The sequence below is a fragment of the Anoplophora glabripennis genome, unplaced genomic scaffold (assembly GCF_000390285.2).
Source record: "Anoplophora glabripennis isolate ALB-LARVAE unplaced genomic scaffold, Agla_2.0 scaffold1593, whole genome shotgun sequence".
Classification (NCBI taxonomy): Eukaryota; Metazoa; Arthropoda; class Insecta; order Coleoptera; family Cerambycidae; genus Anoplophora; species Anoplophora glabripennis.
This window is the reverse complement of record NW_019422473.1, coordinates 1-24,718: the sequence shown is the minus strand read 5'-3', so window position 1 is coordinate 24,718 and position 24,718 is coordinate 1. Positions and strand designations below refer to the sequence as shown.

General features: G+C 32.5%; 1 protein-coding gene across 1 annotated transcript; it reads right to left on the bottom strand.

Moving 5' to 3' along the window:
• Positions 1-11: 11 nt before the first annotated feature.
• Positions 12-23,997, bottom strand: LOC108916037 (exosome complex component rrp45). The gene is made up of 8 exons (XM_018722226.2): positions 23,835-23,997; positions 23,684-23,778; positions 20,365-20,587; positions 16,338-16,558; positions 16,061-16,282; positions 10,532-10,710; positions 3,512-3,622; positions 12-128 (listed from the first exon to the last, which is right to left on the bottom strand). The coding sequence occupies exons 1-8, from the start codon at positions 23,907-23,909 to the stop codon at positions 31-33; spliced, it is 1,224 nt and encodes a 407-aa protein (XP_018577742.1). The 5' UTR covers positions 23,910-23,997; the 3' UTR covers positions 12-30.
• Between the last annotated feature and the right edge of the window lie 721 nt (positions 23,998-24,718).

Sequence of the window (24,718 nt, the reverse complement as noted above, 5' to 3'; positions counted from 1 at the left end):
GTATATTTCAATAAAATACATTAAAAATTATTAACTTCTAAGTTTTTTCTTGTTACAAGTTTTATTGTCCGCATTTAGAACCAGTACTACATCTTCTTCGCTTTCAGAGTTGTCGATGGTGATGTCAACTGAAAAACAAATCAATGAAGTACATAAAACCTCAAAAGTTGGATTAATAATTTTGATGTACACATGAATCCAACATATACTTTGTCGGCATAATCTCATTTTTGCCAGAAGTGTCACACTAGATGATTTTTTTTTGTTTTTTGAATAATTCTATTTTTTGCGGTAAGTTGCAGGAACTTGCGATGAATGAAAAACAAAAATTAATAAATGAGTGTTGTTGAAAAGAATTTTTCTAAGTTGTGGTAGAATAATGTTCTCAGTATGTTATAAAAGTATTGACAAATGCTTCAAAAAATTACAGTACAAAAAATATTATTATTACAAAAATAAATTTGTATATGTTGCAAAATTATTTTGAAACTATTACTTTCTTGTAACTGTTCCAGCTTTTGCCACAGATTTACCTAGCAATAAGTTTACAATTATTCACTTCTAGGAATGTTATGACAATCCTTTATTCTAAAAGTATTAAGTTAATTGAAAGAATAAAGAAATTCAATTTTTTAAAATTCTATCTAATGAAGTCAAACAATCAAGGTATACAAAATACAGGGTGATCTAATACATTTTACACAGAGACCATAAAAGATCGCATCGAGGTATTCAACGAGCAACTACATGCCGAAGTACAGCGATGGTTTTGATAACAGCATATACTTAGTAAATAGATACAGCGAGCTAGAAACAACGTTCGTAAAGCAATATAAATCCCCATAAACTCATTGCAGTGATTAGCCAAGTTATGTGAAGAAAACCAGACTACAAGAGCTATCGCCAATATTTTCAACTCGCAAACATCACATGTGCGACTGTCTGATACCAATAACACTGTGCTGAATCATGTCCACAATTTTATTCGACCAACTAGAGCCCGATCTGCATTCCCATCTGCACACCGAATGATTTAGAGACTATAAAGATTTTATCAGAACTGTTACCAAGATAGAAGATGACTTAAGGGAAGTGAAAAAGGTATGATCGGAGAGATTGGTACCAATCGAAACAATATAACTAGTCCCACTTGGACAGATGTACTACTACATCAGACTACAGTCAGAATCAAAACGATCAGTTGAGACCAAATCCAAACAACAGGGCACCCCAAAGGACCGCTCTGTTGGCTTCCATTGCTCCAAGATGGCCAAATCATTCCTGCAAATATTGTCAACAACAGTAGCCAAATGCCACCAGCCACAGATACAACACTTCACTTTCAAAAACTAGACAAAAGAGGGGAACAGACCTCAAATAAATAAAAAGAGGGCCGTGGAAATACCCCTATACCAAAAGAATCAGTCAAGGGTTATTTTTTTATGAAAATACCTTATCCAAATTTCACATTGAAAAAATGGCAAAATACAAAACACACATTACATTGCATCGCGTCGCACACTTCAAAATGTTGACATTTCAAATATCAATATATTTTCGTCTTAACTTATACTGACTTCATTTTTGATTATTTTTGACAGTTTAAATTTGTTTTTTAGTATTCAAAGTGAATTTACTCAATTAAAAAATTGAGTCAAATTGAGAAAACATCTTCCACATATTTCCACCAGATCATAGTTTTTTTTTATTACATTCTTTTTTTTTCAAAATTTGTATGTATTCTGTATATGGGGGATAGGAAAAATCCCCATAGCCATTCTGAGGATATGTTAATAAAAATCATCTTTCGATTGAAAACATATTTTTATAAACATGGTAAGTAATTCCATTATACAGTCCGTACGATATTTGTTGAAATAGAATTCCAAGAAGACCCCTTCATCTCTTTCTTGGAATTTACCGCATTCGAGACCTGAGGTAAAAAGACATTGGCAGAAAACTTCAAGACACACCCCTGTCACGGTAAATTGTTACAGTAGTTCCGATAATTCTCTTTCTATCTCAACAAATATTGTACAGTTTGTAGTTTCAATGCTTAAATTTGATCTTTTAAAATCATAAAATTTTTGTAATTATATTTTATATTTTATTTACTGGAACTTTATCTACAGGGTGTCCGGTAACCACAGGGAAAAATTAAGGGTTATATAGAGCAGGTCAAACGAGTGCTAATACTTCATATAAACTTTTACCTAGGTGCCATTGTTGAGGAGTTATTGTCACTCAAAGTAAGAAGTTGAATAATGAATATTGCCCATAATTTCTAAAGGGTTATTTTGATTAACTTGAAATTTTGGGGATCACAGCAACTTATTCAAATGTATCTTTGTACATTTAAAATTGAATCAAATATTTTTTATTATGCAAGGACGGTGGAAATTATGTTCTAAAATTTACGCAACTTTGACAGAGCTGTCAAATTTGATATTTCGCCCTCGTAGGCGGATAGCTTTGTTACTTTTGTACAAAAAAGGTATACTTCATGACTTATGAAAAAATTAACGGTTGTCAAGATTATGAAATTTTTGTATTTTGTGTATAGCCACAACCGGGGGCACAACGCAACAGAAAAAAGTTAAGAATGAAACATATGGATTAAAAGAGGTTACTTCAGTAAATGCTCGATATGTCCTTCATCTAGTTCAATGCACTTCCTTATTCTTTTAAGATTATTTTGTTGCACTCTAAATAGTATTTGTGGATTCTATTTAATTTCATTACAATGATGTTCTATTCTTGCCATCAACCTTCTCTTCTATAAACCGGAGTTGAATACACCTATTCTTTTAGGTAACCCCCACAAGAAGTAGTCAAGGGGGTTAAGATCTGGTGACCTAGGTGCCCATAAGTGTGGTCCGCCTCGCCCAATCCACCTATCACCAAATGTTACGTTGAGGTAATTTCTAACTTCATGACTGAAGTAGAGCAGGCCTCATCATGCATGAAATACATCTCCTGTTTTGTTTGCAATGGCACATTTTCTAGCAGTAGATTTAGATTGTGTTGTAAAAAATTCAAATATCGGGCACCGTTTAATCTATCCGGTAAGAAAAAGGGGCCTATTAATTGGTTACCGATTATTCCTGCCACTATGAATCTTTGCTGGTGTTTGCCTTGAATAACTAAATGAGGGTTTTCATTACACCATGCATGTAAATTATGGGAATTCATTATTCCGACCCGGATAAAACCCTGCCTCATCCGTAAACAATTCATGTATATGTGTTTATCTTTAGCTTTTAAATCTGTATTTGAACATTTAAAACAGCTTTTCCAATGAATGTAAATATGTCAACAAACATAAAGAAACTTTTCAATAAAAAATGAGATACTTAAAAATGTTAATTGTATTATGTTTCCTCAATATATTTTTCCTTGTCAATTACATTTTTGCATAAATCAACAAATGCTTTTGATTTTAAGATGTTTTCGCATCATAAATATAAATTATTATATTATATTAATAATTATATTGATATAAAAAACTTACCAACAGGTTTTATTGTTTCCACTATTTCAATATCATCTTCACTATCACTTTCTTGCCACGTTTCAAAATTATCCTCAATGACATTTGGTATTAATACTGCTGATCTCTTTCCTAGAGTGAAAAAATAATATATACAGGGTGTCTGGAAATTCTGTGTACAACAGAAAATCACATACTCCTTGACCCAAAATAAGTAGATTGGGCCCAATTTACCTACATTTTTCCAAAATTGCTCCGTTTAGCCGCTAGACTACTAGAGCACGCCAAAAACCGATACAAATTTTTGTTTATTCTGAATATCTCAAAAATGACTATCGATTTTCACCAGGTTACAGAGTTAGGTCTTTAACTAACGTATTTTAACGTTATTTAGAATCATTTTCAATCCCTACAGATATTAAAAAAAAAAACATAACCACATATTATTTTTATTTCCCTGTACTCCCATTTAATTTTTTTTTACACTGGCTGACTTTATGTAGAAACTTTTTTTTTTATTACTCATGACGGATAAGTCCTATCTTTTCGCATGTTTTTTAGGTCGGTAATTAGCTGTTTGCCCACTCTACTTGTCGCACGCGAATTACCAATAAAACATGCAAAATTTAAATACACAGGAAAATATTGTTTTTAAAAAGTGACATTTAAATGACAGTTATTTATGTCAACTTAAACTGGATAAAAATATGTGGACCCCACCGGGGCTTCGCTCCTGGACTCTAAGATTTCAATGCATTCGTAATAAAAAATATTATATACAATTCGAGCGGTTGTCTATTGTTGGCAATAGACAACTTACCGCACTTATTGCACACATTTTGAAAGAGCAACTGCTCTGTGTAGTAACTACTACACAGTCAATCAGTACATGAATTACTATCCATTGAAAGACGTCTAGCATTTTATCATTTTATACAAAATCAGAGGGCCTAAGATGTCAACATTAGTAAAAATATTTTATTTACTGACAACGCCTGTTTCACACTAGGAATTGGCAACACCCATAACCAACACGTAGATGAAAATCCACACTCTACTGAAATATAGCATTTTCAGCGTGATTTCAGAGTAAATGTATGGACGGGAATTATTGACAATTTTATTATTGGTTCTGTTGTGCTTCCTCATCGGTTAAATGGGGAAAACTATTTAAATTTTTTAGTATTAGTGTTACCTAATTTATTGGATGATTTACCCTTATTACTCCATCGTAACATGTGGTTTATGCACGATGGAGCACCCTCCACTTTACAATATTTGTCCGTCAGTATTTCTACTGTTAATAATGAAGAGGAATTATTCAGGAAAATCCAAAATGCAACTAACACTTTATGAGGTAACCCAGGAACCACGCAGAAGCTTCATTACAATTTCGTAAAATGCGTTAATTCTTACATAGGTACAAGAAAACTGTGGCCACTTTGAACATTTACTCTAAATGTTATATTGCTTCGTTTTGTTCGTTAATCTAGTGTTGTTTGTTAAATTAAACATAAATCAGAGCCTTGAGCCTCTTTCTCTTAACCATGCACATTTTTTAACAGTTGTGACGGCCATTTTGCAGATAACACATAATTATTATAATTATTTAGTAAGCTGTGGATTAAGTAAAATAAAAAGGTAGTAGGCAGGGGGTGGGTTTAACAGAAAAATTTGGTGGGACAAATTTTGACACAAAAATTGATGTCTCTTATTCCCTCATTATTTAAAAGTCCAGCAAACATCTGATTCTAATATCACACGACCTGCGATCTGTATGCAGATATTCCTGTTTCAAGCCAATAGAAGAATAATCAGAACTAGATTGGAAGGCAGATACCTACCAGAGAATCGTGAATGAAGCCATGATACAACGACAAGAAAACATTCAGTGTTGGAGAAAAAGTGTAAGAGTCTATGCCTCTTCTAAATTTCCGAATTGTGTCGATATCGGTCATAACTGAAGTTTAAGCTTAGGGAAACTGTTGTTTTGTTATTCTTTTCAAAGTTATATGAACAAAAGTATCTGAAAATTTGTAAATATTGAGTACTTATAAAGAAGGAACCTCTCTCAGTTTATCCTCAAAATATAATTAACTTCTGATACCTACTTCGCTATTTGTTGCACAATGAATTATGATGCAGACTTACGAAAATTAATTTTTTCTGCCTGAACTACTCATCTGATCAAAATTTTGCTAGAGTGAAAAAAATTTCTAAACAAAGTCAGCTAGCAACAAAAAAATTGGGAGTTATTGTAGAAAGGAATAAAAAAATATGTGATTATATTTATATGGTACCTATCTGATTTTTGTTATATTTGTAGGAATTGAAAATGATTCTAAATGACATTAAAACACGTCAATTAAAGTCCTAACTCTGTAACCCCAAAATGGACAAAATCGATAGTCATTTTCAAGATATTCAAAATAAACACAAAATTTTTATCGAATTTTGGCGTCCTCTAGCGGCTAAACGGAGCAATTTTGGAAATAGGTAAAGTGGGCATAATCTACTTATTTTGAGTCGAGGATCTATTTTGAGTCTGTAATCTACCATTGTACATGTAATTTCCGGACACCCTGTAGATATGTGTACATAGGGTGTCCGAAAAAGTAGTTGACAGACACATAGGAGTAGAAAGAGGGTGGAATTCTGCGATGAAAAGTCCACCGGCATTTCCTTACAGCGTACCTTATTTAAGGAGGTTCGATAGATCTCTTACGGGGCAGGCGGTGCGGGAGGGAAGTCTATGCTTATACATGGGAGTTTCGTATGAAATTTATACAACACATATTAGCTCGCATATATTTTTCGTGTTTAATGCACGGCAATTAACTTTTTATTTGAATAAAAATTTCTATTTATTCATTAAGAGCTTGTAAAATTATGGGCGAAATCTGGCAACATTGCACATCAGTGTGGTGTCAAGTGTCAACTGTGCTTGGCGCATATACCGTAAACATGAATGAACATCCAAGCTACAAAGGAAAAGTAATGACTGAAAAGTAATATAAAAGGCGTATGAAACAGAATGTGGATTGATGAGAAAAAAGTAAAATGTGCAAACTAAAAATCTATATGATAACGATCAAGAAGCTCAGTGTATTGTAATGATACGTAGCCTTGTCAAATTGAAAATTATGACAGAACATCTATACCAAGGGTCGGCAACTGGCGGACCGCGGAAGGTAGATTACTGGACCGCCAAAAATTTTTTTAAAGTATAAATTACTCAAATAAATTATTTAAAAAATGTTTTTTACGTTTAAGTGTCAATCTTATCATTTTTTGTAGTATTTTACAATTGTGTGAGTGTTTTGAGTTCTTAATTAGTAAGCAGATTAAATTTGAGTCCAAATTAAAATAAAAAAATAAGAAATATGAATTTTTTTCTGGACCTCGTTCAAAATTTTCAAAAGTATCCGGACCCCACCTAAAATTACTTGCCGACCCCTGATCTATACTGTTTGTTTTACAAAGAGATCCTTTCAATTTTTGTTTCAAATTGCTATTATATTGCATTAGATCACGAAAAAATTATTTACTTATTACTACATTATGTTTTCGACTAGAATAATTTTATAGTCTATAATCGAGCTAATCAAATATAGCGTGTCAGTCGGAGCATTAAATACAGCGTATAATGTTGCCACATTTCATTTTATTGGATCAGATGTTTGTTCAAATTTGTCAAAACGTTATCTATTCATTCCATTATCTCAATAACTGCATTGTAAGTGCATATTTTTATTGTTTTAAAATGATTAGTAATATTTAGTTCTTTAATTACAATTTTATTTTCCCGATCCTAACCATTTTTAAGAGCAATATTCACGTTTGATTAAAGTTTTTGCCCCAACTCCCATAAGAGCCTGTGTATAAAAGTATAATTTTTAATATCATTTTTCAAAAAAACCATTGGCAATCTATCTGATATTTTTACACGAAGCAGTTTGCATATTTATTAAAGATTTCAGTTGCTTTGAAAACTTTCTTACTATTTTTTTTTCTGTATCGAACCTCCTTAATTCTTAACTAATTAAGTATGTGTCAGACAAAAATACTTTTCGTCTCAGAATTCTACCCCTATGTGCCTGTCAATAATTTTTGGGATTCCTGGTATATATTATCTATATGTATATACGTATATCCGAACGTATACACTTACTATTGGATCTTGTACAATAGTGCTATAGAGTATATCAGATGCAGTATCGTCTTAATCCATTATCATTATATTTTATCACAGATCAATTTGGGGGACCTCAGTGTGTATATCTTATGTGTACAGGGTGTTTGGAAAAGTTGGTACAAAATTTAAGGGGGTGAAAGTAGAGTCAAAAGTAGTAAAAAAGTTCCTATAAACGTTGGTCCTCTGGAGCACTGTTACTGAGATATGGTCCTCCAAAGGGGTCTTATCATTTGGATATTTTTTAAAATGACTTTCTTTCTGATTAAGATAACGAAATGAAAATTGTAGGTAATAATTATACCATAAGGGTCTTTAACTACCATAAGTTTCATCAAAATCGGTTATAAATAAGGATAGTTGTTTTGTAACTACTCTTAACAGAAAATTTTTGAATTTTTTTTTACTCCTTTGAATTATCAAGCAAATTATATTATTTTTTAATGAATTGGACTTTTTTGGAGAAAAAAGGTCCCTACTTTTTTTTTTTCGAATTCTGTGTAGTTTAATCAGAAATAATTATTTTTTAAATAATGTATGGCTCAAAACAGTAACTTTTTTTAACATTTTCACATAGTAGGCGTCTTTTATAGTGACAGTTTCTTTGTAATGATACTAATGATTGTCACTTTCGCGTGCTATGATTTAAATTCTTCTGTTTCTTTATTTTCTTAGTTGTGATCATGTGATCTTTGTTCCCAACTTTGCATTTCATTCGATTTTTTTACAACCATGAACCATTATTCTACTAATGGTGAATATGCCGATATGCATTTAATTTATAGTAATGGAAATAGTCTGGCGACTAAAAGAGAGTATCGGCATATTCACGTTTAGTAAAAGTATCTGAAAAAAATCAAATGAAATGCGAAATTGAGCACAAAGATCACAACTAAGAAAATAAAGAAACATAGGAATTTAAATCATAGCACGAGAAAGTGACAATCATTAGTATCATTACAAAGAAACTGTCACTATAAAAGGCGCCTACTATGTGAAAATGTTAAAAAGACTTACTGTTCTGAGCCATACATTATTTAAAAAATAATTATTTTTGACTAAACTACGCAGAATTCCAAAAAAAAGTAGATACATTTTTTCTTCAAAAAAGTCAATAAAAAATAATATTATTTGCTAGATAATTCAAAGGAATAAAAAAAATTCGAAAAATTTCTGTTAAGAGTAGTTACAAAACTATCCTTATTTATAACCGATTTTAATGAAACATATGGTAGTTAAAGACCCTTATGGTATGATTATTACCTACAATTTTAATTTCATTGTCTTAATCAGAAGGAAAGTTATTTTAAAAAATATCCAAATGATAAGATCCTTTTGGAGAGCCTTATCTCAGTAACGGTGCTCGGGAGGACCAATGTTTATAGGAACTTTTTTATTATTTTTGGCTCTACTTTCACCCCCTTAAATTTTGTACCAACTTTTCCAAACACCCTGTATATCCTAAGGAAAACATACAGGGTGTGCTATTAGTGTGTTGCAGTACGATATCTACGTTAGTATTAAAGATACCAAAAAAAGTTATTTACAAAAATTTTAGCAAACTTAAAACTACTCATTTTAAAATTTTTTTCGCATATACAGGGTGTTATGTATTACCAGGGTTAACAGAACATACTATTTTTTAAATTGGACACCCTATATATTATTTCAAATTTAGATTAAACTCATCTCTCCCATGCTTCCAATATAGGGTTTAATTATATTATACAGGGTATTTCAAAGGTTAGCATCCATTTTATATGAGAATCATTCCCATTTCAGTGTCCTGTACACCCTAGACAGATTAACTTAACAATAATTTTTTGCAGGCATAACTTTTTAATATTGGTAGTTTTACGAGAAAGTGCTATTTCTTTATTATTGAGACAGTTGAATATAGGACGTTCCAAAACGAGCACATAATTTTCTCAATTTTTTTACACATTGTTAAGCTACATATTTTATTTTTGTATTTGCTATAAAGTTAATTAATTTTATAAGAAACTTAATAACTGATATTTTGTTTTTTTTTTATAACAATTTGTCACACTGTCATTTTCCCACAGACAACTTGTTATAATAGGAATTTTTTAAAAATACTATAATATAACTATATTGGCAGCATGGGAGAGAGGAGTTTAATCTAAATTTGAAATAATATATAGGGTGTCCCATTAAAAAATAGTATGTTTGGTTCACCCTGGTAATACGTAACACGCTGTATATATACGAAAATAGTCTTAAAATGTGCAGTTTTAAGTTGGCTACAATTTTTGTAAATAACTTTTTTGATATCTTCTATAATAACGGAGATATGGTACTTCGACGCACAAATGCCGCACCCTGTGGATATGGAAAACAATTGTGAAAAAATAAGAAGACTCACTGGAGGAAATAATGGGTACGGAATATTCTCAATTTATAATAAATCAAATTGTAAATCTAAACGTATGTGAAGTATTCATGGAAACGAGAGTTGTAAAATAACTAAATTTTTAGAGAACCTATAATTTTAACAAGATAAAATTAGGCAAAAGATATAGCTATTTTGAAACATGTTGAATTGAAACAAATAAAAAAAAAACAAAAATGAGAAATGACCCTAGTCAATTTCAAACAAAATTATGTCTTAATGTCTTGATTATTTAAATTAAACAGGTCGTTACAGTCACTCAGCAACAGATGGTCATAATTAAAATATGTGGATTATAAAATCAGAGTAAAACCATGAAAAACTTGCTCCTAAAATACACTTTTAAGCCTGATCCTGCATAGAATTTATTTTAAGACAAACATTTCTAATTTAGGAAATTGAGAGAAACTTTAAAGTACATTTTTAATATTCATACCCACTGACTTAATTTCATCGTGACATTCAAGAGCGGTTTCTTTAACATTTTTAGTTTTCTTTTTCTTCAGTAATTTATCTTTGAATTTCCTTGGCTCCATGTAAATGCTTTCAACGTCTACACATTGCTCTTTGACATTTTTTACTGATTTGTAAAAACCTGATTCACATTTCTCTTGCCTGAAGTAAAATATAAAAAAATCAATAAACCATTTAAAAATTACACATACAAAAAAACAATAAAAATAATACTGTAATTGACAACATATGATCAATGCTATGCAAAGTGATGTGTTGCTATTGTCAAGTTAAGGATATAGGGTGAATTGGCTATGGATTTTTATAGATAAAAACAAATTAATCTAGATCAAGTCACCTTAATACTATTTTGCTTCCTAAAAATTACAGGCCAACAACAACAAAATTTTTGTTTAATTAACTATCTATCTACATATCTATAAATAAAAATTAAATGCTGTTCGTTGGTAAGCACTTGAGAACGACTTAACCGATTTGGCTAAAATAATTAAACCATGCAAAATAAAATAAAACAGTACCACAGAACTAGAATAAATGTTAACTTTGAGTAATACTATTTGCCACTTAATTGGTATTTCTTAGACATGTCTAGGCTCTATTGATTAAATGTTATTGATTAAATATTGATTAAATATTATTAATTATACAGGGTGTATCTAAATAACACCGAAAAAATATAAGGGGCAATTCTCTGAGAAAAATTAATAGGGGTCTTTGGTATAAAATTTGTTGGAAAAACTCCCCTGAAAAGTTACGCCCCTCCAACAATTAAAAATAAAGTTTTTCTTTTTTATCTTCCATGTATTTCAAGCTAAAAAAAACAAACTTGATGAACATTATCTGTCAAAAAAAACTACATTTTCTGTAATTTTTCAACCCTGAAGCATTTTTGTAAGGGATTGAAATAATCAACATTTTATTATAATTTTTTTTCGATAAAATTTTTTCTTAAAAAATATGTCCAAAAATTGTCATTTACTAACTCGCGCCATTATTCCATGGCTAGAAATTGGCCTCAATGATTTGGGATCGAGGGAGATTATCCCTCTTTATCCTGCCTCATCTCGTGTAGGCCTGGACAGCCTTCGTAGGTGGGCCCCATCCGTCGTCTACCCCGCAAATGCGGCCGGTGTAGGCGCTTTGTGGGACCTCCTTTTGTCCTGGCTGGGCCCCGCTGGCTAGGGCCCTTTCTTCTGGCGCTCTCCTTGCTTTGCCGGCTCGTCTGTGTAAACCCCGGGGGTTGTGTCATATTTATGTGTGGTATGGTTGGGTAGGGCAGTGCGGCTATGCAGCCTGGGATGCGCTTTGCTAAGGTGGGATTTTTCGTTTGGTAAAAAGGATAGCCGAACTTTTGTTAGGATTAATTTTAACTTTCCACCTGTTGCACCAGGTTTCAAGTTGGTCTAAGGAGTTTTGGAGGAGGGAGACGGAATATCTAGGATCAACGGATTGGGATGTGATTGTCAGGTCGTCGGCGTATAAGTATATGTTGGTGTTGGGGGGATGTGGGATGTCGGAGTTGTAAATGGTGTATAAGTGTGGGGACACGACGGTGCCCTGGGGGACACCGGCCTCCATGGGACGGGTGGTGGAAAGGGAATCTTGGATTTGGATGCGGAATTTTCGGTGGTGTAGGTAGGATTTTATGAGTTTGGTAAATGATATGGGATATTGGTTGGTGAGCATTTTCATCAGTAGGCCTTCATGCCAAACCGTATCGAAGGCCTTTGCGACGTTCAGGAAGACAGCACCAGTGTACTGTCCCCTGTTGAAGGCCGCCGTGATGTGCTCGGTAAGGCGAAGGATTTGGAGTTCAGTGGAGTGATTGGGTTGGAAGGCGAACTGCTCGTCTGGAATGACTTGCAGTTCTTGGGAGTGGGTTCTTAGACGGGTTAGGATAATTTTTTCTACCACTTTGCTCATAGCCGGGAGCAGGCTAATGGGCCGGTAGTTGGATGGGATGGTGTGATCTTTGTTAGGTTTTGGGATAAGGATTATGTTTGCTGTTTTCCAGCGGGTAGGGAAGTGTCTTAGTCTGAGTGTCGCGTTTGTTATGTTTAGTAGGGCCATGAGGCCCTTGTGTGGTAGTCGTTTAAGTGTCGTGTTATGTATATTGTCGGGTCCGGGGGCTTTTCTGTTTTTAAGTCTGCGTATTGTCAGTCTTAGTTTGTCAGGAGTTGCGGGGGGGATTATGTCATTGTCTGGCTCTCTGTCGACGCGTCGGGCCGCGCGCTCAGCCACTATATCGAATTCCTCGTCTTCGTCCGGCAGCTGAGGCAGTCTACACTGCAGTTCCAGGCTATCGGCGAAAGCCTCGGCCTTTTCCTGGTTCGTGTAAACCACTAACTGATCTCTTCAAGTTTTTTGCTGTCCTTGTCCATTGCCCTTGTTCATTGTTCTTGTCCATTGTCCTTGTCAATTATCCATTGTCCTCGTCCATGTCCATTGTCTTTGTCCATTGTCCAATGTCCTTGTCCATTGTCCTTGTCCTTGCTTATTGTCCTTGTCCATCGCCCTTGTCCATTTTCCTTGTCCAATGTCCTTGTCCAGTGTCCTTGTTGTCCTTGTCCAATGTCCTTGAACATTGTCCTTGCCCATTATCCATTGTCCTTGTCCAGTGTCCTTGTTGTCCTTGTCCATTGACGTTGTTCGTTGTCCTTGCCCAATGTCCTTGTCCACTGTCCTTGTCCAGTGTTGTTGTCCACTGTCCTTGACTATTATGGTCCTTGTCCAGTGTCTTTCTCCAGTGTCCTTGTTTATTGTCCTTGCCCAATGTCCTTGTTCATTGTGCTTGCCCAATGTCCTTGTTTATTGTATTGTCCATTGACCTTGTTCGTTGTCCTTGCCCAATGTCCTTGTCCACTGTCCTTGTCCAGTGTTGTTCTCCACTGTCCTTGACTATTATGGTCCTTGTCCAGTGTCTTTGTCCACTGTCCTTGTCTATTATCCTTATCCAATGTCCTTGTCCAGTGTCCTTGTCCAATGTCTTTGTCCATTGTCCTTGCCCATTGTCCCTATCCATTGTCCTTATCCAGTGTCATTGTCCTTGCCCGTTGTCCTTTCCCAGTGTCCTTGTCCATTGTCCTTGTCCATTGTCCTTGCCCATTGTCCTTGCCCAGTGTCCTTGCCCATTGTCCTTATTGATTATCCATTATCCCTGTCCATTGTCCTTGTCCAGTGTCCTTGTTCATTGTCCATTGTCCTTGTCGATTATCTATTATCCTTGTCCATTGTCCCTGTCCATTATCCCTTGTCCATTGTCCTTGCTGTCCGTGTCCATTGCCCTTGTTCATTGTCCTTGTCCATTGTCTTTGTCAATTATCTATTGTCCTCGTCCATGTCCATTGTCCAGTGTCCTTGTCCATTGTGCTTGTCCATTGTCCTCATCCAGTGTCCTTGTCCATTGTCCTTGCCCATTATCCATTGTCCTTGTCCAATGTTCTTGTCCAGTGTACTTGATGTCCTTGCCCAATGTCTTTGTCCTTTGACTATTATTATTATTATCGTCCTTGTGCATTGTCCTTGTCCAGTGTCCTTGTCCATTGTCCTTGTCTTAATTTAATTTAAGCGATTATCCACTTACCTTCCTTTATAGTAGGTTGCTAAATGAATAAACATATACAAACACACATATTTTATAAAAAGTTCCAAATTTCAATTGTTCTAAATACTAATTTATACATTTAGTATACATATAAAATGAGAATGTTGTCACTGTACTTTTGTAATATTTTTTCTTTATTTCGGTATTTATAGCATTCATACCGTTTTTAATTTACTTTCAAATTTTATGTTTTAATGAAACTAATTAGTTCTATAGCACGAACAACAAGATCACTAAATGGATAAGGAAATTATGCACATGTGCCATGTTCATATCTCTCTCACCTCTTGATATGTACGTCTATGGCCGTTCGGGTAAGTTTGTAGGATGTGACAGCTATCTTTGGCTGCTGTTTTCACACCGGTTTCCTGGTACTAGTTTCAGGGGATTCTTCAATTAAATACGGCTTCATCGACAGCTTCAGTTCTAACTTCTCAGTTACGGCCACAGTCATGACTTCTCTTTTCAAATTTCCCAAGTCCCCACAAGCGTTGGTGAATATTTGTGAACGTAGTATGATGGGGTACGTCTAGATAGCATAAAGTCTTTGTGCTTCCAATGCATTACTGTTAGCATACCTATATGTAAAATACATATCTGCCATTTCTAAATTGGAATAGTTAACCATATTATCGGTTTATCAACTAATATTATCATAAAACTTGTGAAAGAGTAAGAAACAGTAACAATAAATGACATTGACGTTTGTTTCTATGGAATCCATTGCAAAGAACAGGCCACTAGATCTTTCGGCAAAATACACTCGCGTTAAACAGATCATCTTTTTAAAAATGCATTGCAATACATTTATTTTTCGCAAAAATCCTTAACTTTTCCAAAAAACTTGGAGATCGAAAAGTTATTAAAAGAATATTTTTTAAAAGGAATCGAAAAAAAATATATGAAAAAATGTCACAGGACTTGATTATTTCAACCCCTTACAAAAATACTTCAGTGTTGAAAAAATTTCAAAAACTAGTTTTTTTGACAGATAATGTTCACCAAGTTTGGTTTCTTTAGCTTGATGTACATGGAACATAAAAAAGAAAAATAATTGTTTGGGGTGTAACTTTTCAGGAGTTTTTTCAAAAAATTTGATACCAAAGACCCCTATTAATTTTCCTCAGAGGGCGGCCCTTACATTTTTTCGGTCTATTTAGATAGACCCTATAATATTAATATGAAATAGGAAAGCCATAATATGCAAATCAAAAATCATAGTAAACATATATATGATGTATTTTACTTTGTTTTGAAATCTTAAATAGGCATTTTTTATTGTAGATTCGAATTCTACGGCTAAAACGGATTTGTTTGAGAAATTTTTGTAATCAACAAAATCAACTTTTCTCTATCCTGAGACCCCTATAATACCTGATTCTGCAATGTGTTTGCAATAAAAAAAATACCACGTTTTTAGTAAAAACTCAAAATTCGTCACCAAAAAAGTTTTGCAAATTCAAATAACTGAAATTGTTACCTTTAGATATGTAAATAGTAAATCGCTAGTTAATAAACTGGTACTTTTAGTGTAATTAGGAACATATTTTGTGTTTTTTGCAGTCACAAAAAACATGAAGATCAAAATAACATAAAACGTTAAATTTTTAAGATTGCCATTTTTTTTCCAATATATATTTTCCAATAAGCAAGTGCTTATTTCTCAAGATATTGAAAGTTTCAAGTTAAAACATACAAAAATATACCCAATGAATAATGCTATGGTATTAATTAAAGAGTTGTTTAACTACAAAATGGGCACCAAAATCCGGATGACCGAATATTTGTTAATTTATATTAATATAGCGAACTATGAAAAAGTTTAGTTGTACCTAATATAAAATAACTATTAGTTTTTTGCTCTTGAAATAAATGTGAATTTATTACCTTAAGATGTTATCCTTTTCTACAGCATCTTTAATTAAGTGAACAAGAAAATCTGCTCTGGCAGCAGCTTTATTTGTCGCATCTAAAATGACATCTATACTTAAATCCACTTTTCCTCCCAGATGAAGGCCACATAATTCTTTGTAAGTATTTAAACCAACAGACAAAAAACCATCAGCGGCACCTTCTTCTAAAAGATTTGGATCTGCTACTATAATGGTTCTAAAATATGACTTTTACATTTTATCGTCTATTAATTATCATAGTTTTTACTTGCCCTCCATTAAATATTGAATATGTAACACAAATAGGATAATGATGAATAACTATTGGAATAGGATCTCTCTGTTTATAGTTATGTATAATAAACTCCTCTCCGTCACAAGTTACATCAGGTCTTCTAAAATGTGTTAATGCAGAAAGTGCAGCAATAGATGCACAATCTAAAATATTTCCCTCGTGGTTAAGTACATTAATATCTACTTTTAACATCCAGACCTACAGAGGTAGATAATTATGTAATAAGTGTATACAGATGATAGGACCAGTAATGAAATTATGAAACAATATATACAATGTATCCATGGACGAAATTGAAAAAAGGAAACATTTTTAGTTTTTACTTAATGGAATCTAATTTACACAGAAGTAAGAAGTCAATATGTAATTAATAAAATAGCTTGATCTTTACTCAGAACTACATCATAGCTTTTAAGAAACACATGATTATCTAATTATTTTCCAAAATTTAAGACAAGGTATCCCTGTTTTCTTTATGATAGGTTATGAATATTAAAATATTTTTTGTTTTACTTGTAAATTCACATTTTCACAAACAATATGACATTAGAAAGAATTAGCTACTTATGTGTCTTCAAACAGACATTAGTGCATTACTATTATTAGGCCAACCAATAGAGCATTAAATCAATGATTTTGTGACAAAATGCTAGTAGCATTTGTGCCATCATATAAAAGACAGTCTGTAAATATATGCTATATATGCTGTTTCCTGCTGTATTTACCATTAATTATTTTTTTATAAACAAAATATTTTTTTTATAAAAAAATGTTTTTTTTTGCATAGAGTTTTTTGCTTATAAAACCTAAACTAACGAAGCAATCTGCCACTCATCGCCTGAGCTTCCTCCACTACTCGACCGCGTACGCGCCATATTTGAGCATGTTTGGAAGAATTTTTCACCTATTTCTCATCATTTTATTGGAAAATTAGAATATACATTTTGTAATAGCCAATTGATATTTGTCAAATGTCACTATCATCCAGACTGGTATTTGTTTAGTTAAAGGTTTGCCATTCCACAATTTGGAACGTTTTACGACCGAACAACGCGTTAAAATTATTAAATTATGCTACGAAAATGGTGGATCTTCGGTGGCTGCATTTTGCGCATTACGCGGAGATTATGATTGACATAATCGTCAATCCCAGCAAACAACCACCAATACAGTGAGGAAATTCCAATAGACTGAATCGGTAACAGACATCGTAAGACCTGTGCATCATCAGTTTGCCCGTTCAAGCCATTGTGAATATGTTAACGATGACCCGAATGTTTCGACTTCAAGTCGAGCTCAGCATTTGGGCTTGTCATACGGTACATTGTGGCGCCATGATCATCGACTTTTTTTAGCCTGAAATTGAAAATTTTGATCTGGACGATATGTGGTTTCAACAAAATGGGGCCACATGTCACACAACGCGGCCAATTATGGCTCTATTGCGCGAGAAATTCTCAGGACGCTTAATTTCGAGATTCGGCGATGTGGCTTGGCCACCAAAATCCTATGATTTAACGCCTTTGGATTTCTCTTTGTGGGGCTATGCGAAAGACCGTGGTTATGTGAACAATCCCACAACTTTGGAGTAATTGAAGGACGCGATATATCAAGTTATGGCCGAATTATTGCCCGAATTGTGTGAAAAAGTCTTCGAAAATTACCTCAAAAAGATTGAGTCCTGCAAACGGTTCCGTGGAGGACATTTGAATGATATTGTTTTTCACGCATAATGGCATAGTCCAAACATTATTATGAAATAAAAGTTCCATTGAAATTTAAATATTCAGTGTGTTTTTTTAAACTTTACTTTCCCAAGGAGAAAATGGATAACCCGTTACTTATACTTTTAAAATCTGACTGAAAAATTAAAATCGGACCACCTTCAATTCATCCTGAAATTTTGGAAAATAGTCCACCAAAAAATTAAAATTGTAATTGTGCCAAAACTAATGGTCCAATAGCGCCTGCTTTGTGCACACTTAATACGTGCACATATACTACTTTTGTGCAGTCAGTTTGTTAAAAATGCAAAATTTTCAGATTTTTCGGTTTTCTTCGTTTCTAATTATCCAATCGGCATGATCGACTTTCGTATTTCGATTCTCTACAAATTGTCTCTTTATAGCATTCAGATTGCTTCGTTACGTTAGTTTAGGTTGTATAAGCAAAATACAAACTTTGAGTATGCGTTTTTTGCATACAAATGTTTATAATAAAGAATTAATAATTGTAAATTGGAGAAGGAAATATATAAGCATATATTTACAGACTGTCTTTTATATGATGGCACAGTCCGTTTGTTACTAGTATCTAAACAAAACCTTTATTTATTGGCTTATATTTGAGAAACGATATTAGTAACTTTTTATAGAAAATTTGAATGGCAAAAAATGTCAGATAATATTTATTTTGCTGAGATCCATTCTGAAAGTTTCAAAATATGTATTACAAAAGGTTTTACGAACAATTATTAGGTAACGAATACACTGAAGATGAATTTTTCAAGACAAAACATCTGAATCTGGTAGTGGTTGAGGCAGTAAGTATTGGAGGTCAAGAAGGTTTGCAAAAAATAAATAAATAAAATTTCCAGGGTCGTATTTAAAAAAATGAAGTTGACGATGGTCCTGAAGAGACGAAACGTTAGATATAAAAATCGATTATGCCATTCGATAGAGGGCAAAAAGTGGCCATGAGAAAGTGTCCTTTTTTTTCAATATCACCTCAAACAAGGCTGAAATGAAACAAAAACGGATTTCCAAAATTTCGGTTTTATTCAAATATTTCGAAAACTAATCATGTTAGCCTCGATTTTTTAGAGGCATAATGTTGGTTCCCTGATTACACAAATTTGCCCCCATTTAAGCTACTTCGTACCTCTTACCGTTTCTGAGATCCCTGTAGTGAGAAGCGAATTTGTAACAGCCTGTATATTCTAAGAATTTAATGGAACAGGAACAGAAAGTCTAGTTTCAATAAGAAACATGTTAGTAATATTAGTACTGACAAAAATAATTTGCAGTTTAGTGCAATAACAGTAAGAGTGCTTATGTCATTGTGCTCTAATAAACGATCTATCAACGTGTATGTAAGCGGCTATATGTTCTTTCGGCACTAACAAATTGCATCTTTCCTTGCGAAATATTTAAGTTACGTTTTAATTCTATCTTATAAATTATTCTGATAAAGTGCATGCTGTGAACTCGGTGTGTTGTGTGTATAATTATTACTGGGGTGCCTCAAGGACCAATTTTGGAGCCTATAGTTTTTTTTATATATACTTGTGAACCAAACAGTAACGTCATTTTATTTGCCACCACATTTAATTGTAACAACTCAACATGCAATCTCTTTTCCAAAACAATTGCCAACAAAAGAACTTTTGAATATTGGTTGAGTACAAATAAATTTACAACAATTTAGGACATCATTCTTAGGACGTATTACAATTTTTCGGTCCCAAGAAACAGATCAAAGCTCCAACAATGAGTAACACTTAGTTACTTTTGTAATTTTTACAAACATATTTTTTATGTATTTTTTAATAATAAGCTTATTGAAATAATGTTTTTTACATAAATATTGTTTTTTTCATAAAAAAATGCAAATATCTATTTAAACACATCTACATTTCTGAACGCAATAAAAACGTAACTACATTAAAATTTGTTAAAAACAATAATTTTCTACAAAAAATAAGGCATACGATTAATGTATTGCAATAATTAATAATATTGTTTAAGGATCAATTAAATTAACTTTTTGCAGAAATTAAAGAGTAAAATAATATTTTAAAACAGCAGAACATATTTTCTTCATTACAAAATTGCTAATTTGATTTCCCTTCTCAAATTTTGGAAATAAAAATGATCATGCAATTTTTTTATAGTCTCAAAAAATAAAGATGTTGCAGTTTTGAGTCCATTTGAAACAGACACACTATATATAAAACCCTTTAATTTTAATTTTCTAGGTAATTACATATTATAAGATGTAACTACCTTTTCATTCATTTTTATACACAGTGATTCAAGATCTACAGCTTTAGAATCTTTCAAACATTTTTCTAAAAGCCTATTTAACTGAATAGATAAGTCACATTGTCTACCAGCTTCAAAATGGGGTGCAGCAATGGGATTTAATTCAATATTTATATTTAAAATTCCTTCACTTGGTCTAGATGTTTTTGGTTCATGTATTTCACATGAAACTTGAGCCAATACCCTAAAACAATTTTCACATAAAATTTATATCAACATTATACATATTATAGCCCACTAAGAATCAGAAAACCTCACTAAACATTTTTTGAGACATAATTTGAATAACTTTTTAAATATATAATCTTTGAGATATATTTATTGAACCAATTACAATGATCCAAATGGCATGCTGCAATTTTTTTCTAGAAATTATTTTCAGAAAAATCACGTTAGAAATGTTCATCATTACCAAAACACCCATCTATTTCAAATCATATCAATTTATAATGCAACATATCTATCTTACATAGACTTAAAATTTTCGACTTTTCGTTTCAGTTTAAAAATCCAGAAGGCATGACTGAGAACGAAAAATTAGACAATGGTGATTACAACTGCTGACAATAGTCTGCTTATAAACTTAAAATTGTGAAAATATTAGGTTCTGCCTAAATTTATGAGTTTTATTTTTAATAAAAAAAAATCCTAGTAGTTTTCCCAAAAATTACTTCTACACAAATTGCAGCACATATAATTTCATTTGAATCATCATACCCCTTAAAAAAAATTATGACATTAACATTCAATGTCGGATTTAAGAAAAAGGTGCTAAAATTATTTTGTTTCATGGAGACCTCTCGACAACTATACTTTATTTTATTTATTTATGTATTTTTTTCTTAGTTTACAAAAAATTAAAAATGAAAAAAAAGTGGTCAAAATATGTTTTTTAAGGGAAAATAATGTTGGCACTATTTTTATGTCAGAAAGTGACACTAAAAAACATTAGCTACAAAATTTTCAGCACTTTTGTAAAAATAATTGTTATAAACAAATGCAATGACATACTTTTGAAAAAATTTTATTTTTTTTGCATTTCATTATTTAGAGTATATTATGATAAAAAAAAATCTTTAAGACATTTTAATTACTTATAATCGTTTTTTTTTTATTTTATGATTGTTTAAATAATATATTAAGAATTCTTTTTTTTCTCTAAATTTATAATTTGCAATTCTCCAGATTACAAAAAAAATATTTTTTTGTTGAAAATTTTTGTTTATTTACTTAATTTGTTAGAAACAATCGTCAAAAGAGCTGTCATTTTTTTTTAGTTAGAGAAAAAATAACGAAACCAACCATATATAATTTTTGCTAAAAATTTTCTTTTGATTTTTTATAGAATTTTTTAGTTATTCTACGGAAGTCAAAGCAGCCATGTGATTTGTTTACTTATAAACAGCTGTAACTTTTAAACTATTAAAGATACAGTTATGAACATTCAAGACAATTTTGTAGAATATTAATTGATCTTTCAAATGAGCTTTTGACCAACACTGGAACTATTATAGATTGTTTGTTACATAAATTTGTTTATAAAAAATTAATTTTCTCTTCATATTATTCAATCTTTGACAGTTTATATCTCATAAACTATTGAAGTTACAAATATGAACCTCCAAGACGATCTATATATCAAATCATAGAATTGAATTTTTGTCAGAAATGTTTCCTATTCACGTATATTATATGACAGAAACGGTGAGGGAAATCCCTAATGTCCGATAAAAAAAATGCATTTTTTTAACGATTTTCGCACAACTAATACTACTTTAGCACGTAGCAAAAGCTATCACATTTCGTTTGACATAATTTTTCAGTTGTCTATTTTCATAGGGCATAGTCTGCCTCGTTGTGGAAACAATAATTTTTATACTCAGGTATTTGGAATTAATAAAAAAATTAAAAACTATAGCTATAAAAAAATTTCAAAATAAAGGAAGTACTTTTTTAAGGACAAGCTTAGTATAGTTTTGGTATAATTTAATTTTGGCTTGGACTATGTCAATATTATTTAGAGAACTAAATAAAGGAAAATGTTCTAGCACAACTTCACTATTTAAGCAATAACTTGAACATGAAAAAAATATCGCCCTCAGTTTGTGAATTTGTTTCCCTTAATAAATGATCTATCAAGCCATGTAAAAAAACCCTACATCATAGCATTTAATTTTTTTAGTAAACGGAGACAATTACAAAACTTTTCTGATTAACGTCGTCTACCATTGCTCAGGTAAATAATATGTAACAGAATAATTCTAGATCAACTTGTCTCACTCGCAGTGCACGAGTGCCACAGGAATCTGTGCTTAGAAGTGTACTATTTTCCTTAACTATTCAATTTGTTTACACAAATGTTACTGTGCAAGGATTTGTATTAAATGAGTTGATTAACAAAACTAAAGAAGTGGAACCAATGATGCAGAATCAAACGTAAATATGCAATAAAACTATAGCCAATTTTTAATGAGACATATCATCTTACTTGAGTATGGCCTGTCAGTTACGACAGTTGACGTTATGTCAGTATGGCAAAACCCTTATGCACAAAATAAAACATTTTTTTTCTATTCCCTAATATTTGTTACGCACAAAACTGCAAAACCAAAGATAATTTTATACTAGAACCTTCGCAATCTTTCATAAATACTATGGTTGCAAGTATTCCCACGACTATTAAAGCCAAAGATGACGTTATAAATTATTAACTACTTTTTAACAGCTGAGAACATAGCCAGTTCCAACATTTATTGTCAACATGAATACAAAAATTTAAAAAATTTCACAGTAAAATCTTACATTTTTTATTTTGCAAATCTGCTATAAAAGTAATTGTTTAATGTAGATATACAACATCGCAACACTATAAAATAGCTAGTGGTAATAAGTTCCCAGTTTTTACAATTAATACAGTGTCCCAGTATACAGCAGTGTGTAGTGTGTTGTTAGGATTCTTATTTTAAAACAGAACTTAAAATTATTTATCGGTTATAATTTTATATAAGGGACGTTTGGAACCTTCTCTTGGAAAATGTAAACAAAAAACGATTTTTAAATAAACAGTTGTATTAAAGCATTTTCAAGAAAATTTGGCCCAGATTTTTATAAAAAGTCAAAGATTCTTGCGAAAAAACCAGACATTGGGCAACCCTTCTTGTTTCCTACATTTACCCTTACAGAGAGGTTATTGAATTGTGTCAAAAATTGAAAAACATTAGTGTATCTGTATTTGCACACGTTACACATCGTAACTTATCCAATAGAAATGCATACACACCTTGTTTTCCCTAACGATACATAACAACAACCCCAATCTTTACCAAATTCGATTTCAGTTTCTCTAAATTCATCAAAGGACCTCCCATCCAATCTCTAAAAATTTAGAAATCAGTAATTTCTGTATTTATATATTAAGTTACATTGCTTACGAGAGATTCACAAAGATTTTTATTTAAAAAACTTTTTTCACAATTTGAAATTATTGTTTTTCTTATATTTGACATTTTACTTGAATTTACATCTATTTCCAACAAGCTGTAAACCAATTTTAAAGTTATTCAGTTTGCTCTTTAGAGGTTATTAGATTAGGTTATGTTATTTCATAGAATAATAGACCAGATGACTTTATAGTTTATTAGGTCTATGGATAGCATCAAGAGTATCCTGTCCATGGAGACTAGATATAGTACAGTCTCCATGATCCTGTCCTAGAAAGAAAGATCAGTCGCAAGAGAGATAAAGTTAGTAAGGGCAAAGCAGATGAAACCAACACGATGAACTTATAAATACAAGATTTGTAATTGTAAAAGATTTAAAATTACATTTTTATGAGCGTATTGGTACATTTATTTTATTTTTTAAAAGCTGTAAACTCTGGTACAACCGTGGACAACGATTAATTGCGTTGAAAGACGCCATTATTCCATGGCTAGAAATTGGCCTCAATGATTTGGGATCAAGGGGGATTATCCCTCTTTATCCTGCCTCATCTCGTGTAGGCCTGGACAGCCTTCGTAGGTGGGCCCCATCCAATGCGGCCGGTGTAGGCGCTTTGTGGGACCTCCTTTTGTCCTGACTGGGCCCCGCCGGCTAGGTACCTTTCTTCTGGCGCTCTTCTTGCTTCGCCGGCTCGTCTGTGTAAACCCCGGGGGTTTCTCCGTCTATACGATGTGCGGTTTCCACGTGAGACGCTGGTCCATCGTCACGCCCAGGTATCATGTTTGTCAACTCCAGGAGATGGGTTCCTGGGATCATTCTCGTGCGAGCGGTCGAACTGAGCGGACGTGTTTATTGTGAAGTGAAGTGCATTGCA